This window comes from Acipenser ruthenus, chromosome 10 (genome assembly GCF_902713425.1).
Source record: "Acipenser ruthenus chromosome 10, fAciRut3.2 maternal haplotype, whole genome shotgun sequence".
Lineage (NCBI taxonomy): Eukaryota > Metazoa > Chordata > Actinopteri > Acipenseriformes > Acipenseridae > Acipenser > Acipenser ruthenus.
The window spans coordinates 18,870,981-18,883,951 of record NC_081198.1 but is presented as its reverse complement, the minus strand read 5'-3'; the positions used below and the strand labels follow the sequence as shown (position 1 = coordinate 18,883,951).

The window sequence follows — 12,971 nt, the reverse complement described above, 5'->3', positions numbered from 1 at the left end:
ATAACACAAGCAAACCTTAAAATTATATATAAAAAAATAGCAAGTGTCTATTTCCACAGTGCTGTGGGTTTTACCACTGCACCAATCAGAATGTCTGTGTAAGACTCCACCTCAATGACATAGTGTCGCTGTTCTAGGTGCTGAAACCTCCAAATGCTCCAAACACTGTTCTAATCCAGTTCTAATCCAGCTCTCAGCTAACTTGCAGTACATATTAGCAGAAATGCATGGTGTGCATGAAAATAAAAATAAAAAACATTTTATTTTCTTCTTTTTTAGGAAAACATCATGCACACATTTTTAGAAGACTAGTGTTTCACTCCGTATACGGTGATGTTTTTGATAGGGTAGTAGGTTTATGTTGTACAAGACAGCTCATTGGATGCATGGTGTGTGTTTATTCTATAATGTATTGTATCTTCACATTACTGCGAAACCATTCACTTTCTACCCCTGGTTACCAATATGATCCACATGACCTTCCCACTCCAAGTACTTTACTTTGTTTCTAATTATTAGTACACATTCAATATATTTTTCTGTCTGGTACTATGGTAATAGCTTATTTATTTATTTATTTATTTATTTATTTATTTAATGTATTGACAAAAAGTCTATCAATGTCTTTGTATGTAGTTTTGTCATGAGAACAGAAATGCTTGTATGTTTAATTGATGACATTTATGTTTATGTAGTGTGTGTGACGATGACGATATTTAACACAATGATCCGACAGTGTTTTTTGGGTAGTTTTGCACAGTAATGATTTCAAAGCCATCGCTGGTGAATCAGAAGAGTAATGGAGCGGTCCTTCAGAGAGACCTGGACTTACTTTGTAATTTTAAAAATCCTCAGCAGACGTAGAGCCCGCATAACGCTGATTCCAAAAGACATTCCCGGCCGGAAAAATCCCCAGATCACTTCGAATATACTGCCGACAATAACCTGGAAAACAGAAAACCAAGTTACAGATGTTTTACTACATGGATATAGAACGGCAAACGTCTGTGCATGACGGAGTATCGGAGCAAAAGTGAATGGACCAGGCTGAAAGCTGAGGTATGGCCTACTTAGGTATGATTTTTTTTTTTTTTATGCAGGTGACGTCAGCTGTGCTGATATGGAGAATACAGCACGGTAAAAACTGAATGTGGCATGGCTGCTGTCATGCATAGGGGTTCTCTGTGATGTGTTGTGGAATACATAAGGCAAAACGTGCGCTCGGATCAGCTGGATGATCCCAAGAAGTCTATAACGTTTATTACAGCATTCTGTTCTTTACCAGTGCCTGTTCATGGACTTGCTTGTGTAACCCCCTTGAATATTCATTCAAGCCAATAACTAAGTTGTTAAGTTCTGAGAAGTGTCTTGATTGACAGCTCTTATTGTTTAACCCAACAGAATAGCTCACAGCACCTAAGGAGACGGGTTCTTGAGTAGCTCCGTTTCATTCTGCATGCAGGTGAATCTAAACGGCTGCGCTAGATTGCAAACTGAATGCATTCTAAACTGATATAAAAAGTTATTTTAAGAAAAAGAAATAACTGTCAAAATGCAACAAACTACAACCTGGAGATTCTTAGTTTTCCCTTTGTGAAGCTCTGGTTGTGCTGTGAAGACTGCTCTAGATCTTTGTGGAATGAGGGCGAGCCAGTGATTTTTCTGCGATGAACTACAGCTAACTACAGCATGTACTTGAGACTCATTGTACAGTGAATTTCTTTTAAAGTGAACTCTGTCAAGGTAGGGCTGTGAAATAATTGTTGGTATTCCACAACTTCTCAAAACCAGAAGAATACACAAGTCTGAAAAAAAGCTAGCTGTTCATTCATTTAACAGGTCTGAAATATCAAGAAAGGAAAGTCGCAACTGGGTTTATTTTTTTTCTTTAAACTCTTGTTTTGTAATAAGTCAATTTTTTCAAATAAATCTTCCAGTTTTCAGTCAAATTAAAACTCTCCTGTGATTGATTGTTACTTGTTCCTGATACCCATATTCTTTCCAGCCACTGCAGTGAACCTTGATCGGTGCAGCAGATGCTAAAAGATAAATACAATTGTATTGGTGTAAAAAAAAGGCTACAATTGTATGACTTCTGATTCCCCTCTATAGTGCTGCAATGACAAAAGGGTGGTTTTGTATCTAAGATGCAATTTTCTCTATGCTGTTTAGCATTAAGAGATTCTTATTAAAGATGGTGCGCACATTAAAAATGGATACAAAGTAGGAAGAAATTTAAATTTTGCAAAACCTCCCAAGTGGGCATACATGAGATTCAATACACATGGGAATAATAAGAATGTGGCAACAAACAAGTTGTAAATATTCCATTTGTGGCCATCACTTGTAGGCAAAATTCCAATCCTATACTTCAAGTCAACTTAAAAAGCATGTTCTGTTTTGCGCAGTCTTGTCCTTGAACTACCTTTACATAAAACATAATTTGCCAAATTGTTTTATTCAGAAGGCGATCCTCAACCTAAGTTCCCTAGCCATTAGTTTGGGATTTTGAAAGCAATTTTGGACCTCACTTCACAAGGCTTGCCAGTTTGTAGGCAATCTTTAATGACACTTGGAACAGAGACCTGCACAGACCCTGGACAGCACTCATAGAGAATTGCTCATTGACTTTATTATTAATAATCCTTTTAGCTAATAATACTTAAGTAGGCATTACTAAAAGTACAATCCAAGCCGTCTATAATATTTTCACAGTGCTTACAGAAAAGGAGAAATCTCTGCATTTACCAGGCTCAGGTAATGTTGAAGCTGGGCCAGTATAGAGACAGATAGTTCTTGCAAGACTAACTAGACATCTGTGTTCTTGGGAACAAAACAAAGCATCATCAGAGCCGTGAAGTACATAGAGTAGAAAATAAAAAATAAATGGATCATTTCCATAAACAAACTTGACATAGGGAATCAAGGAATGTAAAAAGTAATATTAGAGTGTGGTGTCTATAACAAAAGTAGCCTAAAAAAAGTTAGTTTTCATTGGAAAATTACTATTATGAAACTTGATCAATAGAATCATAGAATACAGCTGTGTACCAAATGTGAAAAAACTCTCAAAATGCCTCTATACTGCAGCAACCTAAAAAGTCACATGCCTCCATATGGCAGCCATATTAGATTAGATGTCAAGGTCACGTTCATATTTACCACGCAGTGTATATATGTACAAATGGTTTCTGTGTTTGGTGGTTTTGAGAATGTAGAATGTAACACATTTCAAGATATATATTAAAAAGATAGGATGGTACATTTTCAATCATGAATGTAAGATCATTGTTGTATTTTGAGAGGTGTAGTCAGCTGTCTGTCTGTGTGTGGTCTGGTGGACTGACTTACTCCGCAATCAAAGCGATTGAAAGAGGAGTGGAAGTAGAGCCGTGGTCCCAGGCCGTACATCTTTAAGAACATCTCGGTGAGAAACAGGCCCAGGAAGAGGAACTCTGCATAGTCTAGGAGCACAGCGAGAAAGAGAACAAGTTACTGCAGGATCCAGAGTGCCTGCAGTGCACAACAAACCAACAGGAACTTAATCCACCTATCTGTGTCTCTGTCTCTGTGTCCATCACCACTGCACTTAATAGTGCTGAACGATTATATACATTTTCTCAGTCTAGCAGACTAAAGTTAGTGACTACTACTATTCTTCTATCCTAGATTATTTTGACTGTATCTACCAGTTTGCTTCCAAGCAGTCTTTACACCAACTGGATGTAATATATCATTCATGCTGCAGATTTGTTCTAGATTGCCCCTCTTTAACACACCATTGTCATATGTATATACAACTAGGCTGGCTTTCATTAACACATCGTAAGCTTTTTCATTGGTGCTGTTTTGTTTTTAAAGTTCTTAAAGATTTGGTACCTCCTTATCCGAATGTTCTGGTGGAGAGGATTAACACTGGCTATAGTTTACGCTCTCAGGATTCTGTTAGTTTGGCAGTCCCAAGGGTTCACACATGTTTGGGAGAATTCAATTATCAGCTCCCAAAAATGTGGCACTCTTTTACAATCTCTCCTTTTCTGGCTATAAAAATCGTATTTGGGAATTGCTTAGAGCCTCTTGTCATTGTTTTTCCTTTAGTCCACATTAACACATAGATGTGTCTTATTTATGTTGTTCTTTTGTGTAGGCTACTGACTAAGTTTGAAGCACACATGTATTTATTGTGTTGCTTTTTTTGTAATTGTTTTATTGTCTAACAGGACCCCCTTGTAAATGAGGCCTTGGTCTCAATGGGTACAACTTCTGTATAAATAAATAACAAATAAATGCATGATACAACCTAACACCCAGGCATTCTATCAATGTACATATAAACATACTATAAAAAACAATACAAACAGTTTATCAGCTGATTATATATTCTCTCTTTCCAGGTTATCTACCTATAACTGGATCTCTCCCTCTGTATCTCTCATCCATCTACCTATAACCAGATCTCTCCCTCTGTATCTCATCCATCTACCTATAACCAGATCTCTCCCTCTGTATCTCATCCATCTACCTATAACCAGATCTCTCCCTCTGTATCTCTCATCCATCTACCTAGAACCATGTTTTGGTACGTGACTAAATTGATTAAAGTTATGTTTTTAGGCAGGTGAAGTCAGGGCTGGCATAGCCCCAATTTTTGTAAATGACTTAGGGGTAGGTGTACTGCAGTGTTGCGTCTGTCGCAATCATTGTAAACCACATGCAAACCAGTCGGAAGTGAAGCGTGAAATGTACTAAACAAACACAACACAGTTAACATCATTTTAACGAATGCTTTGCAGCCGCAGTTCTTATTTGCGCTTTAGCCTTAAATGAATATGTAATTCTGGGCATTCCTGCAGAAATTCGCACAAACAGGGTGGAGAGTGCAAATGAGGGATCAAAAATATTGTAATGAGATGTACTAAAGCTGCGGGCAATTGTGACACTTACAATTGCATCAATTTGTTAAGAACTTTTGAAAGAAGCATGTTTTAAACAGTTGCATTTCCCAGTCCGCTTTTTCTCGTGTGTTGCCAGTTGTGCTCAATGTATTTTTGAGACGAACACCCAAGTACCTAATTTTCACTAAAGTCAGGGTGTACTTACAAGCCTTGAAAACAAATTTCTGTGACATTTCTGGTTTTCCCAGCATGTTGGGAGCAACAGACTGCAAACTTGTGCCACTAACCCCTCCAGCTCATCTGTGAGCATCTGTATAGGACCATGATCTATTGTGTGTTAATTGTCTAGGCTTCTAGACCAAGTTAAAAATAATAATAATAAAAATAAAATAATAAAAAAAAACCTTAAAATCATTTAACTTCAATTTAAAATAATCTTTTATTCGCATTGTACACCACTGTGTACAATGCAGCAGCATGATTTATTTTGTGTTACCAGTAGGCACAAAAAAGTGTGCTAGGTATTCATTTGATTTTACTACTGTACTGTATACTGTATAGGCCTACTGTACAGATTTATAATTTTACATAATGTAATGTGTAGCGTACCCAAAACACATTAGTCTTATTTCAACGCAATGATTTATATTTAAAGTGCATCGAGAACTGTTAATGTATGTGTGTGCGATTTTATTGTATTGTTTTTAAACCCGACACCTCCTTATGTTGGACAAACATGTCCAGTTTAGCGAAGGGATACTGTATTATCATGAAAAGCTTTTTGGGGGTGAAGGTTGGGGCCCCAATATAGAATCCGATGGGATTAAACTGCCTTTCATTTTTTATATAGATATATAACAGTATTAAATAGGTAAAATGAAGACGGAACAGAATGCGTACAGATGACGTTTACATTTAACAAAAACAATGTTATTTTGATTCTTGCACCCTTGCATGTATAGACGTTATCCTTCGGGCACCCTTTGCTGCAGCAAACCACAACTCAACTGCCGCTATTTTATTTGAAAAAATGTCGCACAACTCTCGCTAGAGATCTCGCTAAGATGACACAAATAATATTTAAATTAGTATGCTGCAGCTCTCTTCATTAACATTTTTTCTTAGTACATACAAAAAAATGTGCACTTTGCGAATTGTCGTAACCAAAATGCGAATTGCGGTATGTTTGCGCTGCTACTGGCTCATCTTAGTACATCTACCCCTAAGTGTTTAATTAGAGGTTTAAGCATTTAACTCACTTATGCTAGTCTCTATGGCAAACGCTTAAACCCCTTAATCATGTACAAAAATAGGCCCTGTGTGTCTGTATATCCATCTATTCTTCTTCTTCAGTTTTTTTTTTTTTGCTGAACATAGTACTGATGAAAGCTGAGCTTTGTGAAAATGACTTTGGTTTTGGTCTAACTACAGCAGAGCATTACAAAGTCTTAGCAGACTTTCCTTGAACTTGTGCTCCACATGTTTTGCTCTGTGCTTGTCTTGTGAACTGTAGAGAGACCCCCCCCCCCGTAGGTATCTAGCAGACTTACAGAGGAACGTGGAGAGCCACTGCGGCTGGTTGTGATGCACAATAGCCACGCACAGTGTGTTTAAGGCCACCAGGCTCAGCACGATCCAGTAGAAGGTGTGGGATTTCACCATGTGGCGCACAGAGATCCTCAGCAGGCGCTCCTTCCGACGGAAATACGAGGTGCCATCCCGTTTAGTGCTCTTAATGCTGGCTCTGGCCAGGGGGATACCTGGAGAGCAGAGAGAAGGCTGTGTGATTGCAGGTGTGGGCAACTTAATTGGCCTTTGGATTCTTTGCAATCTTTGAAATGGTGCCAGGTGAGGCTGATTCCTTTACAGTGCCTCTTCACTGCACTTTTCCTCTCCAAGTGTTATCAATTACATATAGAAGATCATACTCAGGAAATTCTACTGATCATAAAAAGTTGTTGCTTTGTTAAAATGGTGGTGTAGTGTAAAATGCACAGGATGATCTGGACATAATATAACATGGATGGAATTTGAGAAATGTGTACGTGTGATTGGCCAGTTTCTTTCATGTGATTTATAATTCAAATTGGAACTTGCAGATGTTTAGTTATGACTATAATACATTAAAATATGCCGTGGCTTCAGTATCTAATCACTTCACATGTTGTAGTTCAAAGTAACTGCAGTATACCAGGATGCAGCAGTTCCTTATCTACTGGTATATTTACATATCTAGGCTTAATGGGAGAACAAGCACAACAAAAGAGGGACCAGTAATCATGTTAACAGAGCTAATATTGCTCTAATAAAAATAAAAAATAAAGTTATCAAACTTAAAGTTCATGACGGCACTAATCAAATAATTTTTCTATCTGACTTACTTTCTAATAAGTTTTACCTTACATTTGATTTTGAGTTTTTTGAAGATAAATATATTGGTGTACACATAATTTTTTTTTTAAGTGTTCTCTTTGGCTGAAGGGAACAGCAATCTAATGCTGAGGATGTTTGTCAGCGATCAGTTTCAGAAAACATTAATGGAACCAAATATAGCCCTTATACATGTCTGAAACACATTTTAGAAATCACCTTTCTGAAAATATCATTCATTATATACTGATTTTATAGTGTAAAACAGTAATGAACAGAGTTGGGGAGTAAAGCATTACAATTTATGTGAAAAAAGAGCAGTCACTTTTAGTTACATTTTTAAAAAAAGGACTATGGCTAAGGCATAGCATGGAAATCAGAAAGTGTTTCATCAGTGCAAGTCAAACTTTACATGTCACATGAACTCATTTTTATATTATCTTGCTAGAAAATGGCATTAGAGGAAGGTTTGATATCTTCAAACAGTATTCTGAGCTGCAGCCCGACCAAACTGAAAACAAAAATAATTCTGTAAAATGTAAACTGAAACGAGTTACAATTTTGTTCAAGTTACTTGTAACTGTAATGACATGTAACTTCTGCAACACTGGTAATGAAAATACTACTGTTTCTGAAATCTACACTGTATCACTGCATCTAAGTGTTATCTGTTAGATTATATTAACAATTGCTGTTATGTGGTTGTCAAATCCATAAGCTAAGATTTTAATTGAACAATGTAAAGCTGACATTGCATTACACAGCATTCTGTTTAACTTGTTTAGTTTACAGCATTTAGAAAGAAATACAACATAAACTAGCATTGGCAGTCAGAATGATTCATCTCCAGCTACGTTTTTGTTATGCATTTTTTTCAGGTTCAAGGCTGTACACTTTTGTACTTTTTCTTCGCACAGTACAATGTTCTTTAATTGTCCATAAAGTAGACTTCCATTTCACATTTTACACAAATGTAGAATGTTGTACTGCACAGAGTATTTTGTGGACTACATTCTGTGAAGATTTGTGGACCACATTCTGTGAAGGTGTTTTCTCAATTTGTGTTTGATGAGCTGTGATCGAGCAAAGACTTCAGGAAAGGTGCTATTTAACCCCTGTGGTGAGGAAGTGGCTTTAAAAATGCCCATTTTGATGCACGTGTGGGGTGGGGCTTGTTTCTAGGGCTTGCTAAAGGAACTATTTAACTATAAATAGTTCATCCACAAATTATTGATGTAAGGGGTCGAGCAATTCCCTTTGTCCACAGGAATTACTTAACTGTACATCATAATGACATGAATCAGTTTTTCTTCTCTAGTCTCTGTCCCTCCACTTACCCACAGATGAGATGTCAGCATACTGGTCCTCGCTGGGTTCCCGGGGAATCGTCTCCATGCGACTCTTTTTGATGGTAGCTCTCCGCAGCACTGAAACCAGCAGAACTGAGTATTGATATCACTGCAGCAGTATTCATATCACTGTTTAATCCATACACTTTGATATCAAGAATTCACTATCACTTTATTTGAATTGTTAACAAAAAGCTTGCTTTCGTGTTATTACATTTTGTTCATATTTTCTTAAATTAACATAAGTAACCTTTTTTATAAATATTTATAAACAAAACATCAAACACAATGTTCATTTGTTAGTATGAGATTCAAAGTTAAGAATCTTATTCTGAAACAATTTCTTACCTTCCAATGCCGACGTGGCTGAATTTTTATTTTCTTCTGCTAGCATTACTTCCTCTGTTAGAAAAAAAAAAGAAGGCAGAAAGATTCAATAGAAATAGAAAGTACTGGTTGATTAGATACACGGCACTCTGTAGGGATCAACTGCTGGGATTTGGGACTTGAGGGGTGTGCAGTCTTAAGTTGAACTGTTCTGTCTAGTTAGAGAACCCATAGGGATTCTCAGAGCAGCTACTTTACCAGCCGACAAATCTGAAGCATAAATCTGAGCCTCATTTCCACTACCTGGCGCTACAGTCTTCGGCTCATTACAAAAAAAAAGGAATCTGGTTAAGAAGAAGAGCACAGCCAAACAAACAGCCAGGTTTTATTGTTGTGTTTATCATGAATTAAAAAAAAAAAAGCAATCTGACTTCAGTCTTGTGTCTTGTGTGCCGAAGCAGGATGAACATCGTTCAATGTTGTCTGTACCTGCTCGGTCAATCCAGGCTCGGTACCCATTCAGCTCGCGCTCAATTTGCTGCTGTCTCCTCAGCTTCATGAACGCCCTCCGGTTCTCCACTCTCTCCCTCTCTTTGGCAAACTCCCTGAAAAGAAAATACAAGGCTATGGGGATCTCCGCAATACCACTGCACTTTCTCAAGGCACGGTTACACTGAACAAACAAAACACCATTAAGATTACATTAAATAAGCTTGGTCCAGGTACACCACACTGAGATCACACTGCAGAGACTGGATCCAGGTAAACCACACTGAGATCACATTGCAGAGACTGGATCCAGGTAAACCACACTGAGATCACATTGAAGAGACTGGATCCAGGTAAACCACACTTAGATCACATTGCAGAGACTGATATCTGATCAACAACAATACACATCGCATGTATCTGGAGACAGCTATCTCCCTCACTAGTAAAGAGACTTTGACTCCATCTCCAATGCTATCCTCTCCTTGTATACCCGATGCACCCTGTACAGTAGTTATCCCTTAAAAAAACATAACAGGATGAATTATTTTCAATTCCACAACTGTATCTCACAAGTAAAAGCAAGTATCAAATATATATATATATATATATATATATATATATATATATATATATATATATATATATATAACAAGTATGTCAGTAACATACATCCTCCACCATGGCCATAAATTCTAAATCAGAGCTATCAGAGTTAAAAGCTCCTGACTGTGACATGTATCAACAGTATGTACAGAATAATAGAATAAGAATTAGCAATGAAATGTCTAATCACAATTTGATAAGTGATTTTTCTGGCTACAAAATTATAAGTGTGACACACAGACTGATGATTGTATGGACAGACACCGCCCTACCTCCCCATAATCTGATATTTTCAATATCCTTGGCTAAAAAAATGTTAATATATAAAATGTTAATACATTGCAGAGACTGGATCCAGGTAAACCACACTGAGATCACATTGAAGAGACCAGATCCAGATAAACCCTAATTCAATTATATTGAAGAGGCTGAATCAGAGTAAACCCCACTGAGAACCAATCCACTCACCCAGACAGGACCCCCAGCACAAGGTTTAGCACGAAAAAGGATCCGATGATGATCAGAGGGATGAAATACAGCCAGTTCCAGGTTGGGCCTAAGGCATCATTGGTCTGCAGAAAAACAAACAGAAAGAGAAATCCAGATCACAAATAAGTCAGCTGGCAATAACAGATGACCAATACCAGTGATTTCTAACAGTTAATATGACCCATACATTCTAGAGTTTTATCAGATTTTCTACCAAGTTTCGGGTTATTTAATGAAAATGAAAGTTATTGATTGTGGTACTGTACAGAAGATGACAGACAGTTGACACTGCTATGATAACATTAGAGTGTACTTTATTCGGTGCATTACGGTATTGAGCCTTGCGATTGAAGTTGTGCCTACTAATAAAGTTGCTCTTGTTAACTGGCTCTGCAGGTGTCTGGCTGATTTTACACCCCCCCCCCCATGCAAAAGTTGAGAAATTCTGCACTGGCCAGGCTTGATTCACAAAGTATATATGGAAAAAAACTGCCTACTATTTTGGACTCCAATTCCAAGTCAAGTGAAACGGTGATTCGTCACCTGAAATCTGTATTTGCCAGACATGGCATACCTAATAAAGTTATCTTGGATAATGGACCACAGTACAACTGTAAGCATTTCAGAGACTTTGCAACATCCTGGGAATTCTAACATGCTACATCAAGCCCTAGGTATCCAAAATCTAATGATCCAGCAGAGCGAGCATCCAAAACTCATACTTGGCACTGCTGGCATACAGGAATACAACCAGATACAAACCTTGCATACCCAGCACAATTGCTTATGGACAGATGGTTAAAATGTAGACTGCCAACAACAGTAGCTCTACTTAAGCCAAGTAACTCTCAAGAAGTCAATGCTAAGCTAGTAGCTCGCAAACAAGTGCGAAAAAACACTTTTACGATCGAGTCTCAAGACCGTTGCCTTCCCTGAAACGGGTGACCAAGTCAAGATTCGATACAGTTTTTCAACATTAAAAAAGGTGTACAGTAGGTGACTTTAAAAAAAGTTTTGCAATAAGGAACTGCTAGACTTTAAGATTTTATTTTCAGCTATAAAAAACTGATATGATAACATTCGGGGGTGTAGCAGGGCCCCTTCCTTTGTACGCTCCCCTGGCAATGAGAAGGACTGGGGGGTATGCCTACAAGCTAGAGGTCAGGGAAGGTTGGTAGGGTTGGGCTTACACGAATGCCGCCCTGCAGCTAGAACCCTGAAGACCCCTCTGGGGTTGAAGTACATTCAGGGGTGGGAATGAATCCCATGAGCACACAGCATAAAACATCTCCCTGACTCCCTGTTGAGCTCAGAGACTCATCAAACTGGGAGAGCATGAGAAGAACTCCAATGCACTCCTTATTTCCTCCTAGAAAACACCTGTTTGCAGGGAAGACTGTACAAGTCAACAAGTATTGGGACTGGTGTTGTAGTTTGTAGGAAAATTATAGTTTGCTACTACTACTACGACTACTATTACTACTATTACTACTACTACTACTAATAATAATAATAATAATAATAATAATAGTGGATTGCTTGGCGTTATGATCATGTAAAACATAACAAGGTTTGTTGGAGGTAAATGAAGGTAAATTGCGTCTGACTTTGTTAAACATCAATATGTAAAGAAATAAATAATTGAGGCAATGGTTAGTGCTCTAGCGATGCTCCCAGTTGCTAAATGAATGACCCATCAGACTGTGGGCGGCCTGTAATTATGAGATCACAGGTCTTTGATGTTCATTATCATTCCCTCTCTCTCGTTCTCCAGCAGGGTTTCAAACTGGAACATCGTTTAAAGGTGAGCCTGTGCAAGTGCTCTTATAGTGTTTAATGCAATCTGACGCCTACAGTTTAATTTGCGTATTAAACTTTGTCATTAGTTCCTTCAACTACACATTACATTAGAGACATGGATGCGGTTATATAATTGCCTGCGTACGAATACAAAGCAGGATCCTTTCATGAGTGTTGAACAGAAATAAATCACTTCAGTGCTGTGTTTTCAAGAATTCATAAACATGGTTGGGTCTGATAACTGCCCATATTAGTTAGTCATTTAGCAGATGCTTTTATATACAGAGAATTGTGGGTGAACTATGCATCATAACTGCTCCAGAGTCACTTGCAATAGGACCTCGGTTTTACATCTCATCCGAAGGACTCATCACAATCTCACCATTTGTAACTAATTTACTTTAATTGAAAAGTAGAACAATTTTTCAGTGTAGCATGCTTGTTTGACCACACTAAGGTATCACAAAACAGGTTTATGTAAAATGTGTCAATATTTAAGTATTAATTGACGTGAAAATTGTCATCGATATGATATAATAGGGGTAGAATCACTGCTCATTTCAGAAAGGGCCTTTTCTTGTAAAGCTCCTAAATTCTGGAATGCTCTGCCTTCTTCTGTCAGGGAAGCTGGGACTCCTACTGTTTT

At 37.8% G+C, this 12,971-nt stretch overlaps 1 protein-coding gene across 2 annotated transcripts in view; it reads right to left on the bottom strand.

The window, feature by feature from the left end:
* LOC117406186 (voltage-dependent R-type calcium channel subunit alpha-1E) overlaps positions 1–12,971 on the bottom strand; it is a 156,322-nt gene that overhangs the window by 72,634 nt on the left and 70,717 nt on the right. For both annotated transcript variants that reach the window (XM_059031925.1, XM_059031924.1), the window contains exons 6-12: positions 10,505–10,608; positions 9,431–9,546; positions 8,963–9,016; positions 8,603–8,692; positions 6,446–6,655; positions 3,352–3,464; positions 833–945 (exon numbers count right to left, since the gene is read on the bottom strand). In XM_059031925.1, the coding sequence (XP_058887908.1) occupies positions 833–945; positions 3,352–3,464; positions 6,446–6,655; positions 8,603–8,692; positions 8,963–9,016; positions 9,431–9,546; positions 10,505–10,608 (800 nt within the window). The remainder of the gene's footprint in view (positions 1–832; positions 946–3,351; positions 3,465–6,445; positions 6,656–8,602; positions 8,693–8,962; positions 9,017–9,430; positions 9,547–10,504; positions 10,609–12,971) is intronic.